Consider the following 20,761-nt stretch of genomic DNA (forward strand, 5'->3'; position numbering starts at 1 on the left):
ACTGGAAGGCCACAATAAGGTCTCCTCAGAGCCTTCTCCAGACTAAACAACCCTGACTCTCTCAGCATGTCTTCATAGGAAAGGTGCTCCAGCTACTCTGTCAACCTCATTCTCTCTTTTCTTGATGCTAATCACTGTTGCCCTCAAGAGACCAGTCACATCAAACATTTTTCAATCACCTAGAATATGCTTTATGAATAAAATTCCATGACAGAGATCTTCTTTGATGTCATCCTTTGAGGTGACTTCATCCAGAAGTAGTTCAACATATAATGACAATCTCTTGTTTTGTCATAAAGAAGTAGCTATGAAAACTGCTACATTCTACTCTTTTCAGCCTTTAAAAGTGCTTGGATGATTGCCTAAGCTTGTAATTCTTTTCTTTTCCAGAGTCAATCCTCTAGCCTTCCCATATAACCAACCCCTCCTAGCTGTACCATGGAGAGACATGTAACTCTGACAAGAAGTGTTAAAATTTGCTCCCTTTCTTTGGCAAGGTTATTGCTAATGCACAGTTTATATGTTTAAAAATGAATGCATACTATAGTACAGGGAAAAGTGAAAGAACATCACATAGAGCCTCAGCAGGATGTAATTAAGTTGCCTCAAAAGGAAAACTTAATTACAAGCAGCTTGAAAGTGTCGTACTCCCTGCCTTATGCACCCTCAGTGTCTTGGCCAGACTGGACTCTAGCATCAGTATAGGACCTCTGGCCAAAATATGGGACAGTAGGTCTGTGCACAGGAGACTTCTGAGCTGCAAAACTGCAGCTTCAGACTGTGCTGCCAATGAGCAGTGCTTAACTCAGCGCCTTCGGCATGTTCTTCTTGGCTGCGCTGCAAACCCTCAGTCCTGGCTGCACAAATCTAGCCTCAAAAATGTCATACTGCTAATGAAGATGAGTGACCTAGTTCTGGCTTTTATATAAGTCATCTGTCTCCAGCATGGTAATGCTGATTCACTGACAAGGCCTCTCTTGTCCCAGTTGGTTTGGACACAGGTCATCCGTGCTCTCCAGTGCTGAGTACTCAGGGCTTCCTGGCAGTTTAATTTTTTGTTTTCTCCCTGCTTCTGGCAGTGATGTCTGTTCCTGTGAGTGGAGCCTTGCTTTGTACACAAAACCTGTCCAGGAAGATCTTAAATCTCAGGTGCAGAGAGCAGCATTAGACATATATTTCCAAATTTCCTCTGCAAGCACAGTAACCATCTTGAAAATCAGACCAGGAAGAGGAAATGCAAAAGATCCTTGTCACAATATCTCCACAGAGTTCTGCATAACACATTGATTTCCCTTCCAAAGAAGTAACATATGACAGCTGCTGCAAGTGAGACTAAACCAGCCCTCCATTTGCAGAGTGAGTACTTGTAACTGGACTGTTGTATGTCCACGTCTGGAGCCTATTGCTTTGCCATAGCAATCAGAAGTGATGTGACTGTAGTGCTGGAAGGGCAGCACATGCTAACCAAACTTTTCACTTCTTGTGCTCCAGACACTTTTTGTGATAGTAGATATTATTACAAGCTCACACAGATAATACTCTGTAAGGATCCTATTAAACTGTCAGTGAAGCTACTAAGACATTTTTGCCTGTGTTTTCATGTGCAAGAGGCTGGGTCTGGGATAGCAGTTCTCCAGGGTTTTTTTTTGTGTGTGTGTGTGCATCTCTTGTTTTGCTTTCCAGGTCTCAAACTCCAGAGAAGGTTCATATTCACAAAGTGTGACTAGTTGAAATTATGTTTATGGACCAACTTCCCCTGCTGCTATTCAAAAGGCCTTTAATTCCAGTAATCATTTGAGTTGCAGTAAAATCACGGTTACAATAAATCTTCTCTTTCCTACTAAGTGTAGACAGGTACTTCCAGCACTCCTGTTTCCAGACCCATCTGAATTATACATTATTATAACATTTGGCAGGAATTTAATTGCTTTTCCCAAATAAAAAAGTAATGCTCTGTCATTGCTAAAATGTAAGACATTAAAAAATATCCATGCTTGACACATTTCACCAGTCCCTTGTCCAGGTGAAATCCATGCCATGTTGTCTTCCATTTATTGTTCAGGTTAGATCAAAATGCAGGACACTTTATAGATTCTCCTCCACGTATGAGTAAATATTACTAAATTTTCTGATACTAGTAATTTTAACTAATTACTACTTGGAGGGGGGAAGAGTATTTTAATTTAATTGTTTCCTTGAGATCAAAACTAATAACGAATACCAGCCTTATGTAAGAGAAATAAATTAATACAATGGCTAATTTGAGCCATCATAAATATCATTGGTCTTCTGCTTCACCATTGCTGGGATGAGGGGTTTTTTTTTGGTTCCTCCTTAGCCACTTTCAAGTCTCAGCCAACAACTAGAGCCAACAGGCCTGATTTCTGAAGGTAGCCTTCATATACAAGAAGGTATCTAGTTAGGATATCAAAGTGTCTAGGCACATTTAAAGACAAAGAGAATTAACTCAGTACTCAGAAGTGCCCTGCCTAACCCTGAAGGCATCTAAAGTCCTTGGGCTGAAGTTTCTTCTGGACAGGCTGTGTATACACACTGTAACATTGAGTAAGATACTGGGAGATGTTGGGGCAACACCAGCTTTACTGTATCTCTGCCCTGCTTGGACTGCTGCCAAGTGAGCTCATCTGCTTGCCAGTTCATGACTTCGTTGTGGTACACCGCTGCCCTTCTGGCGATGCTGAGCTGTTCACTCCCAACTTGACTTTTAAGCCCTTCTGGGATTCAGGGCACATTTTCTCATCTAGGCTGGTTTTAGGCCTTGCTTTAGCAGTGCTCAATACATATCTAGAATGGCACAAAGCACACATGAGGAGCAGGACATGGTAAAGAAGAGGTTCTCCAAGATCAGACATGGCAGCATCTCAGCTGCCTGTCCTTGGTCTTGTTTGCTAAGAAAGTGGGACAATAACTCTTGGATATGCTAAGACACACATGGCTTCCCCTAGCCCCCATGGGTGCCCATGGGTGGTGTGACAGATGCTAGTAGCTGTTTTGACCAGATGTTTGAGAGATCTACCCTGTGCAGAGGACAGGAAACAAATCTCATTGCTGCCTAATAGGATTTGAGCTGTGGTATCTGGGAGAATGTCTTCATCAGCCATCCCCACTTGCTGCTTTTGCCAATTCTGTTAAAGAAAGAGGAAGAATGAGAAAGAGTTGAGTTCCTTGTATGATCACATCATCTTGGCAGTGTTGTGAGACATGGAATCACATACCTTGAATTTGGAAGCAGGTGTTGATCTGTTAGAGGGTAGGAGGGCTCTGCAGAGGGACCTTGACAGGCTGGACATAAGGGCAGAGTCCAATAGGATGGCATTTAAGTCCAAGTGCCAGGTTCTGTACTTTGGCCACAACAACCTCATGCAGTGCTACAGGCTGTGGACAGAGTGGCTGGAGAGCAGCCAGGCAGAAAGGGACCTGGGGGTACTGGTTGACAGTAGGCTGAGCATGAGCCAGCAGTGTGCCCAGGCAGCCAAGAAGGCAAATGGCATCCTGGCCTGCATCAGGAATAGTGTGGCCAGCAGGAGCAGGGAAGTCATTCTGCCCCTGTACTCAGCTCTGGTTAGGCCACACCTTGAGCACTGTGTCCAGTTCTGGTTTCCTCAATTTAAGAAGGACATTGAGATACTTGAACATGTCCAGAGAAGGGCAATGAAGCTGGTGAGAGGCCTGGAACACAATTCCTGTTAGGAGATGTTGAGGGAGCTGGGGCTATTTAGCCTGGAGAAGAGGAGGCTCAGGGAAGACCTTATTGCCATCTACAACTACCTGAAAGGAGGTTGTAGCCAGGTGGGGGTTGGTATCTTCTCCCAGGCAATCAGTGGCAGAACAAGAGGATGCAGTCTTAAGCTGTGCCAGGGATAGTTTAGGCTTGAGGTGAGGAGAAAGTTCTTCACAGAAAGAGTAATTGGCCAATGGCATCGTCTGCCCAGGGAGGTGTTGGAGTCACAATCCCTGGAGATGTTAAAAAAAAAAGATTGGATGTGGCACTTGGAGCCATGGTTTAGTTGTCAGGAGGTGTTAGGTATTAGGTAATAGTTTGGACCTGTTGATCTCTGAGTTCATTTCCAACCTGGTTGATTCTGTGATTTTGTGAAAGCTAGAGTGAGAAGCCAAGCTTTCTTACAGCACAAAGGATCTTTAAGTCATGATCAGTGACTATGAGGGGAACCCAAATAAGGTGGCCAGAAGAGCACAGGTGCTTTGAGTGTGTCTCACCACTCTTCCTGTGGAGGATTTGTCTTTGGTAGTTACATGAAAATCTGAGGGGCTTCTTACCACTTTGACTTGTTTGCTCTGGGAAGTGGTTCTTGCCAGTGGTTTCTTGTCCGGTATTGCAAGCTGGACCATCAGCTATGACTCCATTCCCATGGCACATGGTCACAGCTCCCCTTGTCTCCCTGGGATCCTATGACTACGTCTCCATCACTTCCCACTCTTCCTGCATGCTGCCTCCATCCCCAGACTGTACCCTTAACCTTCCCTCCAGTCACACCTTTCCTGCTGTACCAAAAACTCTGGGCCACCAAAACCTTCCACAGAAACACTGAGCACGAATCCTCTCAGCCCATTGCCCATGTTGTCCATCTACCAGCAGGCACTTTTCCCATCCCACCTCTGCCCTGACCCCTCTGCTGTCATGCAGTGGGGCTATGGCAGGTGAGTCTACAGCTGCCAGTCCTTCCACAGCCCTTTTCACAGCTTTGCATAGGATCTTCTACCTCTTCTGCCTCCTTCACACTGTTCTCAGCTAATATTTTATTGTGTGTCTAAACTGCCCACCTCCTTCTGCTTCTTTTTGACTTCTCCACAAACAGCCCTGCTAAAACAGTGGTGGGTGCCATTCTGGTGCCACTCAGGCTCCTGTGTGGTTACAGCAAATGTTTTGCCTCCAGTGGACTGAAGCAGAACACACAAATACTGCTATTTTATGCTTTATTATTCAAAACAAGCTTGATTAATAAATACTTGGAAAAGAAAATAAATTAAAACTGTACAGTATGTTTTACATTTTTAAGGTTTTAAGTTAAAATTACGAAAGGCTATCATTTCAGATGCACAAAAACAGGTGAATGATATTGTTTAGGACCAAGGAACTTGAGAAAATATTTCTGGTACAAACACAGCCCTGCAGCATCAGTTAAGATTTCTAGCAATTAAACCAGCTGTTGCTCTTCATTATACGGATGAGTTTCCTGTTCTTCATGTCAACCTCATACTGATTTGCTCCATGGAAAAAGTAGAAAAGTCCTAGAATTGGAAGGACAGAACATTTAATATATTTATATATTTGAAACATATGCCTTTTTTTTCCCTTTTGCTTTGTTTGAAATGACATTTAAATTTATTTACCATTTTTCTGAAGGGCAGCATCAACAGTGTGGCCAATGCCTTGGAAGTCAGCAGCTATTTTTCTTGGATATCCCCTTTCCATTGACTGAGTGTTTTCATTGAAACTAAAGAAAAATATTGCATTAAAACAAGAAGCAAACATGTGATGGTCAATGTCAAAACAGGTGGAATTTTTACTAAGTAAGCCTGCCCTTAGATGAAAATCCACTAACAGCAAGCATCCATGATCTGTTGGAAACTTGGCTGTGTGAATATTTACATATTTAGTGGCTTATGCAACCCTGTTTTCACAACATTAGATTAAATATTCTTTTCCATTCTCTGAGATTGATAATAAGGCTGGATGGGGCTTATACTTAGCAATAAACTTAAAATAATTTATGGCATTTTAATTTTATGGCATCCAATCAATAAAGTGACTCCACAAGTGGAATGTAAACTTTTTCCAGATATTATTACAGATTAATTATTAGGGCTAACATTACTGTTTAGTTGGATTGTTTCTTAAAAAGTAAATATTTATTCTCCTTACATAAAAGTTTTGATAGGTTTCTTATTTATAAATTTCAGAGAGCCCTTCTGCCCCTTAATAGCTACTGAATGAATATATGACATGATGATAAAGTCTACTTACATTATTCTTTTACACTAAAGATCGTGCTTCCTAATTAATAAATAAAGCCCTTGTTTCTGTTAATCACAGACTGAGATGAGTAAATGGGTGTTGTCTTTATCTCAAGTGTTACAGACTTTGTTCTATGAAAACAAATGAGTAATTTTCCCTGAGCTTCAGCTTTGTACTATCTGAGGAGGATGACAACAAGAGACCATGAACTTACAACACAAGTATTAAAATAAATTTTCATTTGAAAAGCTATTTTGGTTATCTGCTGTACAAAAGAGGAGTGAGCCTTACCTCCAGTACTTGTTGCCTACAAAGAAATAGGTTTTCTTGGTATTTTCATCATGAACAGCTGCATCGATTTTCCTGACACTGGTGGGGAAGCCCAGGTTCTGAATAGGCTTAGGGAAGCCTGGCTGTATGCTGTAGCCACTGACAGCCCAGTAGTGGTCATCTGCAGGAAACCCAGAAAAAGTTAGTAGTGATTCCTGAGGAGGCTGAGCCCCTGTTCATTAAAGACCCAGAGCTTTCTGTATTGTAAATGGCACCAAATAGACATAGGTTCAGCTGGCACCAAACAGCACATACATTCAGGGCACAAATAATTTTGAATATTTCAGAGTTGCGGTATTTTTCATTACTTATAGTAACTAGAATATTGTATACTCAGTAGTTAAAACTCACTATATTTCTAGGTGTGTTTGGCACCTTTAAAAAATGTATTTAAATAACATTGGCATTCACTTTTGACTGTACTATCTTCTCTCTCACTGACAAAAGAAGAGGAAGGGATCCCACGGAAGTCTGGAGAGGGACTTTTCACAAGGGTGTCCAACAATAGGACAAGGGGGAATGGTTTTAAGCTGAGAGAGAGTAGGTTTAGACTGGATCTTAGGAAATTCTTCAGTACAAGGGTGGTGGGACTCTTGAATAGGCTGCCCAGGGAGGTTGTGGATGCCTCCCTCCTGGGGGTGTTTAAGGCCAGGTTGGATGAAGCCTTGTGCAGCTGAGTGTAGCTGGGAGGCATCCCTGCTCATAGCAGGGAGATTGGAGTAGATGATATCTAAGGTCCCTTCCAACCTATGCTATTCCATGATGATTCTATGATAACAGCATATTGTACAGGGCTGTTGTGAAGCCGTATTAGTTATTGACAGTAACAGTACTTTCAAAATTAAATTTAAATGCCAAGAACATCTTCTAGTAGTATTACAATTAGTGTAATATTACTCCCATTATTATTACCTAACATTAGCAGTACTATAACGTTATTCCTTCATAAAAAGGATTGAGGGAAATGTAAGAGAAATACCTTTAAAAAACAGCACTCGATCCTGCTTGTCAATCTCATAAGCAGCATCAAAGCCAGCAGCCAGGGATGGCCAGAAGGAAGAGATGGTGTCGTGCTCAGTTTCTGGGAAATAGGGACTTTTGCGCCAGACATAGCTGATGGAAATGAAAACAGCAGCGCTTTGCTTCTTGTGTTTCACTAGAAACCCAGCAGCCTAGAGAGGTACTTCAGTTCCTACTGTCTGGGTGCTGCAGCCAGTCCTCCCTATGAGGAAGAGATATCACCCCTCTGGGGAGGCAATGTTTCACTTGGCCTTGCTCTCACTTTGCCCTTCTCATAGACATTTACCCTATACTGTGGGTTGCTCTGAGGTCACAGAATGGTTGAGGTTGGAAGGGACCTCTGGAGGTCATCTTGTCCAAATCCTCAGCTCAGGCAGGGTGACTTAGAGCTGGTGGTCCTGTAGACCTCTCCACTGGCATACTGATGGCTTGCCCAAGACAGCACGTGATGTGTGTGGTAGAGCTGACAATTGAAGCTTTCTCTTCACCATATCCCAGGCAGGTAGGCACATCTGAGTTCTTAACTTCAGTTTGACTACAGATGAACATTCTTGAGAAACATGTTAAAATTCAGTTTAAAGATGAATTGCTCCTGCCTTATGACCCTTTCCTAAAAATAATTTAATTTTTATACTACAATTCTTTATCATGTATTTTAGAAGGGAAATCAGACTCACATCATCAAAGGAAGCTTATTCAACCAAAGCTCATTATTAACTCAAGTCTGAGCCTGACATACTCTTCTCCTTTGTCAGGGCAGATGTGTCCAGTCAACAGTACACTACACATTAGTCATAGAGTGCCCAAAAATGGACACCTGTAATAGGAGGGTCTCCCTACAGACGTTACTGGGCAGCAGTGCAGTGTGGACTCCTAGGCCAGAGGGCCATCAAAAAGTCATCAAGGACATTTTCCATAGCTCCCTGACCCACATGTAGGATAGTGTGAAAAGAAAGGTGCTGCATGTGATACAGCTGCAGGCTGACACTTGGCCTTGCAGTTTTAACAGACATGGGTGATTAAGCATCTTTAAAATCTTTTACTCACTGTCAGTAAACTGTCTTACCCACTCAGCCCAGCTAGGCTAGTAAAATTTTGTAACATTGCCTTAATGTTTTTAGAAAGAAATTTCTTCCTTTGTAACCAGGGAAGGATAAACTACTTGAACTCACAAAAGGGTGGTGCTAGAAATGAGAGAACTTACCTCCCTTTGAAGAACAGCGTTTCCCCACGGAGAGTGGTGATAGCGTCAAAAGTCAAATGAGGGTCACAGTCTTGTGGTCTTACGGGGGGTTTGGAGGGTGTTGTTTCTGTCGGTTCTTCCCGGGGTGGAATTTCAGTTGTTGCTTCTGCAGGTGTCATTTCAGTTGGTTCTTGTGGGGGAAAAGCTTTTGTTGGAAGTGCAGGAGACTCCTTGGGGTGTCCTTTGGGAAATAAGTAAGTGTAGAATTGGAAGATGAATTACAGTGGTTCACATTGCAGAGCTTCAGGAGCTGGATACCGATATGGATGTAGGTTTGTTATGGTGAAAATTCTGCTAGTAAATTAATGCCATGGAAAGTTTCTGAGCAATTTAACTTAGCTACCTGTGCTGCTGACTGTTAAAATGGTCTCTGGCACTCTTTTGCCTTGACAAGCCATTGGGCTCTCAAAGAGTATGTTCACAAAAGTTAATGTAGAGCAAATACCATTTCCAAAAGATGTTTCTGCATGTGAACACTTTTATGGAAGATAAAAGAATTTAGTACTACAGACATGAGCTATTCCTCTGGTATCACTAGAGAAAGGCTCTTGGACCTGAGCTATTCCTCTGGTATCACTAGAGAAAGGCTCTTGGACCTTTTGACTCACTAGTATGGATACAGCCCACTGATTCTATTTTGCAGATGTAGACTCTTAGCCATAAACAAACCGAGAGATTTGCCCCCCAAAATATCAGTATATTAAATACCAATATCCTTCTTGCAGTAGAAAGTTCAGTGCATTTTAGCTATGTGTTAAGTGCATTATAAATGTTTATCCATAGTCCACCAAAAATTATGCTTCTTGCTTACCATAGAGAGCCTGAATGCCATCAATGTCATCCTGAGGAAGCCTGTAGTCCCTTGTATCCCTGGCCATATATATAGGATACATCAAAGCACCAAAGACATTGGAATGACCAAGACCTAGTGAGTGGCCCAACTCATGAGCAGCAACAAGAAACAAGTTGTATCCTAAAAAAAGTCCAGCACAAAGAATCAATCAAGTACCTGCATGACAGTGGGATACAAGTGCCATCCTCTCGTGTATGATATATCATTTAGAATCTTAATAAAACAACAAATCTATGTCCTAAGTAAAAGCTTCTCTGTCATCCTGGAGGAGAAATGAGTTTTGAGCTATAAACATTTATTTCTCACAGTTTTTACTCATGTTGCAGAATTTCCCTGCCAAGAATGAATGAAAGTTTCTTTAATATCAACAACTAATGAAAACTCGGTGAGAACATTTCAGTCATCTGGTCGGATTTGGGGAATTATAAATGACATGGGATTCACTTGGTGACTACTTCACAAAGACCAGTAACAGGTAGTGCCATCCCTGGATATTGCTGCAAACCAGAACATGTCATTGTTATATTTAATTGTATTTACTAACAAACTCAAGATCTATTTTTTTTTTTCCTTTGAAGAAGCAAAGATTTGGATTAACAAAACCAACCAAACAAACAAAAAGCAAAGGCTCAATATTACAGCTTCTATGGTCATTACCCGATGATTAACGTTCCCTGCCTTACAACATCATTATTACCCACTATTGCTGTTTCTTGCTAATCTCATTTTTTTCACTGCAGGCTGTGCATTAGCTTCAGGAGCCTGACAGAATTGCAGCCCAAAATATGCACAGGATCACAGGATCATAGGATGTTAGGGGTTGGAAGGGAACTCTGGACATCATTGAGTCCAACTCCCCCGCCAGAGCAGAACTAGAGAATCTAGTGCAGGTTGCACAGGAATGCATCCAGATGGGCCTTGAAAGTCTCCAGAGAAGAAGACTCCACAACCTCTCTGGGGAGCCTGTTCCAGTGCTCTGTGACCCTCACAGTGAAGAAGTTCCTCTTCATGTTGAGGTGGAACCTCCTGTGCTGTGCTTATATCCGTTGCCCCTTGGAATAATTTTAGAATAATTTTACTAAATTGCACTGAAATTTTCCATCTCAGTGAATGCTGGAACTACTGCCATGGGATCTGTGACATTAGAGTGTCTTCAAGACAGCACTGACTAATAAAAAACAGACACTGCAATGTTTAAGGTTACCTACCATTATAAGTAGTAAATTTGGTCCAGTTTTCATCTTCATCAAAGTGAGCATCTCCTCCTATCCCACTACCTGGGGGATAGGCATGAGCCAGAGTTCCTCCTGGACCATCAAAGGAATAGAAATCACCGTGAACTGGGAAAAAAAAAAAAAAGGGAAAAAAAGGGGGGGAAGTTTGATGCATTTCATCATCTCTGTAAGAAAAAAGTGACAAATACTTATCATTCCCAGGTAAAGGAGTCCCCTTACATCCAGATGCAAAGGAGATCATTATATCTGCTTGACCACTGTAGAGCCTGGTGAATTTCAAAGGAGTGACACTGCTCCAGAGCAGGAAGGCTTTCGCAATTGCTTCCTCTACATCAGCTTGTAGCATGTCTGGAGTGTAGTTCAAAATCCTGTGAAATACGAAGAAAGGAATCAAAAGCAGTCAGATGACATGTGTGCAGGCTGTGTAGTATCAAGGTCAAATAATTTTAATCTGTGCTTATTACTATTTATATTTCTCAAGTTGTTTATTTTCAAATTATTTGCTTACATAAGGGAAATTTTCACAGATTGCTTTCACATCTTTCAGAGATCCTAACTATCCTAACTGTATCCCTTCTATCCACTGAGTATATTGTTTAGTAGGTTGTTAACTAACTAATGTAAACTCCTATTTTGTTTTTTTCATCACTTTTTGGAAGCCTAAAGCACAGGATGAGAGTAGTGAAGTCAGCAGTCCCCACATTAATGGCTCTTTCATCCTGAATGGGGCTTCTATACAGGAACAAATGGTCAATAGCATGCTGGCATTACTGCTACCTGGCATTCACAAATCTTTGCAGTGCTGTTCAGAGAAACATATTCTAATATACATTACCGATACGTCACATCTTCTTTTTTCCACCTAGGGCTCAGCGGGAAGGTGCTGTATGAACGGACATCTGGTATTCCACATCTAGGCTTCTTCATCATGTCCAGCGTCTTATGATTCAGCTCCCCAGTCACTTCTAGCCCAAAGAATGACTGCATTTGTCGTATTTTATCAGCCATGTGATTGAGATTCTTTGATTTAAAAAGAGAACTTTTCTCTTCTTTGAAATCATAAAAATTTTCCAGGTATTTCTGGTAGGGAAGAAAATGCAACAGTTTAGTGCCTGCGTGCCTTTTTTTTTAAAATGCAGTGAGTTATTAATAAAACATTGTACATCACCACCTTCACTTCCTCAATAAATTGTTTCTTAAGTTCTATCTGTAGTCCTTACCTTAGCAAACTGCATTTCTTCTTTTTCTTTTTCTGGAACCACTGGGAAAGCACAAGAGCATGCAACATACAGTAACCCAAGGAAAGGTATGGTCTTTGCCTTCATCTTGCCTCCCTGTTCTATCAGCTCTTGCTAGAAGCCCTCTCAATCTCTTCTAATGTTCAAGGCTTTCTAGTGTTTCTCTATTTATATCAGTTGTGTGCTTGCTAAAGTCAATAACTGCATGACTCACTTTATAACATCCTCTAATTTCCCACAGAGACAGAGAAAACAAATTTAGTTTTAGAAGCAAGCTAACACATGACAGTTTACCTTGCCCGAAACCCCCTGATTTCACAATCGTATTATTGGCCAGTATTTTATTTTTTTTAAAAATTCCTTCCAAAACTGGACCAGTGTTTTTAACTTGCAAGTGTCTAAATCTACAATTGATCATCTGGATAAAAGTCACCTCATTTTTCAGAGGTGTTAAAGAGATCCAACACTTTGTGAGGCACAACAATCTATAATTCCTTGTAATATATGATAAGAGACCTCCAGAAACTGCCCCTCACTCTTCTCAGTGTGGCACCCATGCAGATCCTCAGCATGTTCTTTAGACCACCTTGTTCCTGATCATTTTAGTGGCAAAGCTGATTAAATAAATTACTAATTTATCTCTTCTCTTCAAACTGATATCAACACAGTTACAGAACCATCACCTGGGCTGCTACCTGTCCTACATAATCACAGATTTATGGCTGCATCCCCTTTTTCTCCTGTGTTTACCTCAGACAATGCCCACACCACAATGTAAAGGTCTCAGTAGAGCACCTCAGATCATATATCGTGGTCTGCAGAGCCTATCAGTCAAGGGCATTTTCACAACTAAAGAAGAAATTACAAAAATCGCCCTAGAACTAGAGGCACTTTAGGGGTGAAGGGGTCTCCAGGCACTTTTTAATACTTGTCAGTCAGATGGAAGATGACCAGGGTTTGAGCTGTAGATTCCAAATTGCCCAATTTACCAGAAATCCTGCTTTCTATCTCGATGCCCTTTTGTGAACATGTTGGACTGCAGTTTATGCAGGAGTTGCAGAACCATTGTCATTCCTGTTCTCTTTTTCTTGCTTGTCATTTCTGAGACATCCACCTTTTGAAGCAGAATTCTCCTGTGTTGACTTAGTGCCCAAATGTAAGTTCAAAAGCAGAAATATGAGCTAAAAATAATCTACTTCTTTTTGAACATGAGAAAAACAAGGAAAAGAAACCACTCTTCCTGTGAGAGCAAACATATTGGAAACTTCAAAAAAACCTCTCTAGCACCACAGGAGCTGAGCTCTGCAGTCTGCAAAGTGGCCTGGGCAAAAGGCATGGCCTGCTTCCAAAGGTAAATGGAATTGAACTGCCCAGCTGGAGTAGGGTCACACTGCATGATTAACCCAGGTCAGAACCCATGTCCCTGAATTGCTGAGTTAAGTGGCACAAATATTTATGCCTAAGGCTGCAGTGGGATGAGGGCAGCTTTGCCAACAGTTCTTTTCTGTGGTGGTGAGGTGCTCCTGTTTGTCTCATCCTGGCCAGTACTTCTGCCCCTTCCTTGTGCCCTGTTGATATCAAATGTGCCTTCGGTGAACTAATTCAGAAGACTGAAGCTGCAGGAAAGCAGCTAAGAAAAAACAGTCCCAGTCACACCAGTGATAGTTATCTGCTGGGTTACCAACTTCAGTGGCTCCCTAAGGGGTAAGAACACCTGAGCCAGCATAAGGGAGGGTGGGGATATTGCAAATGGGAATGGGGATGCAAGGCATCAGTCAGGCATGAGGCTAGGATGTTAGGACCTCTCCTTCTGGCAGCAGCAGCAAGGCAAAAGTTTATCTCTGCTGGCCGTGGAACAGGACCTCAGGCTGCATTCATAGAGTACAGTGTGTGCATTTCTGCAAGGAAAATCAGACACAAAGCAGAGTCTCATTTTAAATACTGTGTTTGTATCTCTGCACCTAACAGCAGCAGTTAGCATATAGCACTTATTCTCTGTACTTTCAGCTAAATGTTTTGTAAATACCCTGCTTGCTCTGTCCAGGGGATCTAGGGCGAAGCAGTCTGAGCAGTGAGATGCAGCACAAGCAATTGGCAAACACTTTAGCAAGTCCTTTCTGACATTTAGGAAGCTATCATTTCTCACTGGCTTTTGCTTGGCTGCCAGCAGGCAAGTTACAGTTCCTTCATTGCTGTTGGCTTCCCCTTCCAGAGTCTGTTGCCTGTGTGCTCAAACTGATATTTATGAAGTGGCTGGTGAGTGATGTGGAGAAGAGCTAGGTCTTGACTCGTGAATGTATTTGGCATCATGAGGAGGGAAAATTCACCGCTGAGGCAATCTTCATGGCTCTGAGATGTGTATGGGTGGTTTTCACTTGTGTGCAGATCCAAGAAAGGGCTTGTTTTCTTGCATTGACCCCGAAGATATCAAATGTGCAAATTAATATGGGTACTCAATCCTGAGTTTAGGCATTACAGGTTGCAAACAAGATCTGTGTTGTGCTTTCAATTAGAGGTTTAAAATGACTGAAAATTACCTTGTCAGTGGGCACAGTGAAGATTTACTGTCAAAGAGCTAAACTGAAGAAATGACCTCACATGGCACTTTTGCCTTACTTGTAATTCTACTTGCTCGTGAGTTCTGCTTCAGAGGTCCCTAGAAACATTTAAGTTTTGACAAGGCTGAGTGGGTTGGGGCCCATTTCATGCCTTGGTTCTATAGATAACCCCAATGAGATATCAATCTTCCCATCTGCCCTGGAAACTCCTTCCCTCTGTGTCCCAAAATCATTCTTGCCCTCCAGATGGATTGGAGACTGCACAGACCACGGTGGTGACTTGCCAGCTTATACAGCAAGCAAAGAAGCCAGGAGGGATTCAGGAATACTACTCATTTCTTCCCTCAGCTCATCGGCACTCAGACTCATATGTGCCATATCACCAGCAAGCGTCTTAATCACTCAGGGACAAGAGTGGGTGCTTTCCCAGGAAGACCCCTGCAGTAGAATAGAGCATTTCCCTGAAAGCCTGGCAACATCCAGGCTAATACTCCTCCACCACGGAACTGTTTGTCCTCTGACAGTGTAATTCCTCTTATCCATTGGGGTCCAGCCCATGTGCCAGGCTTTTTAGCAGGTTTGTCAAAATTTTAGCGGGGAATTTTTCCATTTGTTATTTTCACATGGTTGAAATTCCATCCAGAAATGTCACGTCAGTTCTGTTTGGCAGTTTTGACTTATGGAAAGAAGAGATGGAAGGATACTTAACACAGTCATATAAACAATTGTCATTAACTGTGTAAACAACTGTAAATTAGCTCAAAGGAAGCCTGAACTAACTAAATATACACACACTATGATTTCAACTACTAAATTTATAGAAAGATCTTCTACAGAGGATGTCTTCTTTCCCACCTCCCCTTAGCTCATACTGTTTCTAAAATCTCCACCTCTGACCTGCCTGTGTCAAAGAGGCAGGATGGGGTATGAAAGCTTTGGCCATACCCAGACATGGAAGAACCCACTGTTTTTTTTCCACTTGAATGGCTCTGGACATAAATCCTTACAAGCAGGTTCTGGGACTAGAGGAACAATAACTGAACAGAAAAAGATGAAAGCCTTTCACATGATTTTATGAGCCATTCTTTACTAGATAACAGCTAGATGATAGCAAAGAAATGGCTGGGAGAGGTAGCCAAGCAAAAAATTTGTGATTCAGGGAAACCAGATAATTTTACTGAAAATGAAATACTTTCAGTCTATCTCTGCAGGACTGTGCTTTGAGAGTATTAAAACTGAACCTGAAAAAGATATTGACTTGAATTCCACAATTTTGCCTGTAATCTCCATATGCTTCCATTCATCAGTGGGATCTCTTCATCCATATTTAATAGTACAGAGCAGTTGATAATAATTACATTAGTAATTTTTCTACTTCATTTAAGCATATTGTCCAGGTTCCATTGCAAACTGAGAGATGGCATGTAGAGATATCCTCAATGGCTGATTTTAATTAAGCAAGAATTTAGACCTTTTTTCTTTTTTTTAAATGTCTGTATCCTTTCCTTGAGTATTATCAAAATAACAAAGCTGAAATCACTTCCAAACTTGTATTTAGTGTGTAAACAAGTTTCATAAGGTGCTTGTCATTTCCTTTCAGCAATGTCTGACTTAGTAGTTTCTTACAAAGCAATTGTGTCCAGTCCTTTGGTGCCATATCTTCTGTCACTGAAAAAGATGTAGGCCAGAATACAATGTCCAAGAATTTTGGGCTTTTCAGGAACAAAATTGGAATACAAAGGTCTGAATTATTGGCACCCTACAGATGACCCCTTATTTCATGAGTGGCAGTTTATCGAGGCCAGATTCTGAATTTAGACACATGCCTGAGCACTGGGTGAGGCAGGAAGCACTGTGGTTTTGAGGCACAATTAATTCACTGTTTCCCCTTTACCATTCTGGCCTCTATTAGGTTCAGACTACATCAGTGTCCCAGGATACCAAACCACTGGGGATAATGAAACGTAGGCATGATTCCACCTTTCCTTCTGAAGGAGAATTGTCGGTAAAATGTTGCCCCTCTCCTTCCCTGCACAGAATTTAATGGTCAAGGACCTAAGCCTGCATGATTCCCATTCTGTTATAAAGGCTATCACCAAGTTTCCAGACTACTGGGTTGGTAGTTAAGGTGATGGTCGTTTAGCCTGGAGAATATTTACTACAGCTTCTTGGTTTTGCCGGACAGGGAAACAAGCCCACAGAAAATGCTTTCCCATGCCATGTCATCTCTTAGTGACTGCTTAAGCCTTTGACTTATATGTTTCCATAAGACATATTGTTAGTAAGTTCTATCTTTATGTTACGTGAACTTGATTGCATTGCTTTGGGCTCAGTATTAGGAAGAGGCAGGGAGCTTTGGTGTTTAAAGAGTCTCCAAAGTTATCTCAAATTCCTTTTGGTGTAGACTGCAAAAAATCTTGCAGCTTCGATAATTTGATGTGGAAGCCTCAACTAAGACATATCCATCCAAGATTCTATAACTACATGAAACTCAAAATGTCTCCTTAAGAAGACCAAGTTCTCTGATATCTTTTTTGAAATGAACAGGGAAAGCAGGGAAGCACTCTAGGATAATGTCTGTCATCCTGCTCTTGTTCTAATAGTTATAATTTGAAAAGGTAGACAATCAGTTACTGGCAGTCCAGGGTTATGGTTCACATTGTATGTTTTTATACTGGAATCCATACAATATTCACTATGTTTCATGTGTGTTTCTTAAGCAGAAAGCCTTCTAGATACAGATGATTTATGATAGAATGCAACATATTTATTCAAGTGCAGAGGCTAAAGCAACCATTTTAAATATTGAGTAATGAAGACACTTGGGAGTTGTTGGTGTGCACGGCACCCTGCTTTGGGTATTGTAAAAATATGCATTTTTCATATTGCCCACACTTCTGAATCAAATGACTTCTTTCCTTCCAGATGGTACAAAAATCACTAGGATGTAGCTCCTCCTGTCAAGCTGCTCACCTGCTTTGAAGTGTCTATAGCCATCTTTGAGCCCTGTCTACCCAAACACCCACAAAGGTTTCACCTAGCAGAAAGATGTCTTTCAACAAAGTGATGAAGAGGAAAATCTTTAGATGTTAAGAGAAGCAGCCAATGGTGTAATTTATCAGCTTTTTAATAATACTGGCAGTTAAATGGTTTTAGAGATGTACTTCTTATGTATAAGCAGGGTAGACAAAAGAAATGAATATTTTTTGCATATAAAAAGAAGGAAAATACTGATTTATTTTAAACTCTTGTGAAAAAAAAAGAAAAAAGCTGGTTGATTTTTCAAATCACTTCTTTAAAGATGCTCATCGTGTGACAGTGCTGTCTAATACATAAGGAAATAATCAGCTTTTCACACCTCCTTTAAAGAGAAAATGCTTATTTTGGATACCAGTTTGAATAAGTAAACACCACAGTTAACACATTAAACTGCTTTGGAACACAATTCCAAGAATGTTTTGGGTTTTTTTTTTTTTTTACTAAGCAGATGGATCAATTTTAATAAATACTGCAAATATTAAATTCATTATCTATTTAACTTGCATAAAAATACTTTAAGCATATAATTCTTGTAGCTAACAGAGAACCACCTATGATCTCAAGAAGGCAGATACAATGTAAAGAGATTAAAAGATCTTATAAATACCTCACTTTGCAACAGTGAGTGACTTTCTCCAACTCACCATTAGCTGTCTGCACAGGGGTTACTGTCCTCTCAGAACATCTAGCTGAGATGTTTAATTGAATTCATGTTACCTCACTAAAAATAAGTTGGACTATTAAATATTTGTAACTTTGTATTACCAAATTCAAATGATTTGAGAGAAGCATGTCAGGAAGGTATCAGCTCAGTTTCTCCAGGTGGCACTACTAAGGATGGCACAAGAGCTAAACTTGTATTCAGTCATGAGCAAGGAGAGGGTTAGGTTTCAGATGTTAAATTAATTTTTTTTTTCATGCTAACAATGTTCCCAAGGGATTGGTTGGAAATAATTTTCCAGTGGTTTCCACCTAATTAGAAAAGCGAAAGACTGGCTCATCAGGATGTTATTTCACTATAATTTTGTAAGACTTGATCACAGTGTTTTGTCTTCAAAATCTCTTAGGGTAATGCTTCACATATTAAAGATCAGCAAACTGTTTGCAGAGCTATGAGAAGTAGTTCAGGTGAGTGTCAACAGAAGGAACTGCTGTGGGTTGCCATAGAATTTGAGGAATGCAGTAATAGGCAGCTGTGTAATTCATAATGACATTTTTTTCCCCCTGAATTATGCATTTGCAGGACACATAAAGCTTGTCAGTGCATCTCCTCAGTCCTTAATGCAAACATTTAATTTTAAAACCATTATAATCTGCAGATCATACACCATCTGGAGTGGAAGACACTTCATCCAGTGCACTCTTGGTAGCTATGTAAGACAAATGAAGGGAGACTTACACAATGCCTTTCCGAGATATGCTGGAAACTAAATCACATGTCTGTGCTGAACAGACACAGAGCATCAACATACACACAGTAGTGGCACATCATGATCCCCCTCCCCACCACTATTCTATTTACTGTCCATAGGTTAAAATTTGTCTTTGTCTTTCAGTCATAAATAGAGATTTTTTTAAAAATTATGATTATTTCCTCAGGGAAATTATGGTTAACCTCACCTGTCTCTTAGTAATAGCTTTTTAGCCCCACAAATACAACTATCTTTTCCTATAACCATCCAGACTTGATAGACTTGTAATTAAACCCCAAATAAATAACCCTATATTGTATTTCATTCTGAAGCCATCTGCTTCTCTTTCACCCCCAAAGAAAAGTTTGTTGGTGTGAAATTTTAATAATAGAGCTTCTTTTTGATATTTAGAAAATGGATATCTAAAACATAAAAAACCTGTAATCAGATTCTGTTTAATTAGCATTAAAAACATTAATAAGTCCAATGTTTCTTGAAGTGGTCACTGATCTTTGGACTTGTACTGCAAAATACAGGGTTAAAATTGTCTCAGGTGACACAGGTGAATATCTTTTCAGACACTACTATTCTCAATGCAGCTATGTTGTGAGGAATTTATCTTTCCAGCTTCTAAATTTTGCTCTGCTGGGAGCTGGTTTGCTGTGTAAAATGGACCATTAGTTAATTCCCCTGACATCTATGTCTCCTCATTCTACCTGAAAACACAATTAATATTTGTGAAGCAATTAAGCCTGCAACAACATAGAGTGAAGCACTATAATTTTATTCACACGGTATGGAGGAAGAATAAAGTGAACAGTATTTTTGTAGTCCAGGCATTACTGTTAGTTGAAGATGTGCAGTGAAAGGAGAGGAGGATCATGTAAAAGCTTGATTTCTTCCTATTTTTGATTTGAAAAGCCTTATACTTTGACATGCCAAAAACCTGCAAGAAACATTTATTTCTTCCTTTATACGTAAAGATGAGGGTGGGAAATGGTTTGTTCATCCCAGTGCATCTGAAATCAGCTTCTACTAAAGCATCCATCATTATTTTCATAGTTTATTTCTTCTCCAAACAGGTACTGTGTATTCTTTATTCCTGATTCTGCAAAGGACTTATATTCTCCTTCAATGAATATTTGAGAACATATTCATAGAATCATGAATCATCATAGAATTGTAGAATGGTTTGGGTCAGAAGGGACTTCCACAAGTCATCTAGTCCAATCCCACTGCAGTGAGAAGGGACATTTTCCACTAGATCAGGTTGCTGAGAGCCCTGACCTTTCATCTCCAAGGATATCTCCAAGGCCTCAACTACCTCCCTGGACAACTTGTTCCGCTACCTTCATGGTAAAGAACTTCCTCCTAACAGCCAACCTAAATCTACTCTTCTCTAATTTAAAACCATTGGCCCTTGTCCTATCACTACAGGCCTTTGTAAACAATCCCTTTAGAACCTTCTTGTAGGCCCCCTTCAGGTACTGTAAGGCCACTATTGGGTTTCTCTTTCCTTGAGAAAATACACTAGTCAAATATGCTCAAAATTTCCCAGATTGTATTTTAGCTCTTCCATACTTCTACACCACCTATTACTTCATATATTTAGAAGACAGTTTCCTGTCCAATGATAACAAATAAAGGGAAAGAGCTTATTTACAAGAAATGTTTAAGCCACATTGAATTCAGAGGACATTGAATGTCAAGAGACTGAAAACGTCTGAGGTTAGGGTTTTTCTCCTGAACTTCGCAAGTTTTGATTTTTGGTATTACACTTTTTTTCCCCTTTCTTCTTCTTCTTCTTCTTCTTCTTCTTCTTCTTCTTCTTCTTC

At 40.6% G+C, this 20,761-nt stretch overlaps 1 protein-coding gene across 1 annotated transcript; it reads right to left on the reverse strand.

Moving 5' to 3' along the window:
* Nucleotides 1-5,170: 5,170 nt before the first annotated feature.
* On the reverse strand, nt 5,171-12,004 carry LOC128974888 (stromelysin-1-like). Its single transcript, XM_054391648.1, has 10 exons — nt 11,900-12,004; nt 11,515-11,759; nt 10,899-11,047; nt 10,653-10,784; nt 9,403-9,564; nt 8,553-8,772; nt 7,308-7,441; nt 6,290-6,449; nt 5,374-5,477; nt 5,171-5,271 (listed from the first exon to the last, which is right to left on the reverse strand). Exons 1-10 carry the CDS (start codon nt 12,002-12,004, stop codon nt 5,171-5,173), a joined length of 1,512 nt encoding a protein of 503 aa, XP_054247623.1.
* Between the last annotated feature and the right edge of the window lie 8,757 nt (nt 12,005-20,761).

This window comes from Indicator indicator, chromosome 1, assembly GCF_027791375.1.
Source record: "Indicator indicator isolate 239-I01 chromosome 1, UM_Iind_1.1, whole genome shotgun sequence".
Lineage (NCBI taxonomy): Eukaryota > Metazoa > Chordata > Aves > Piciformes > Indicatoridae > Indicator > Indicator indicator.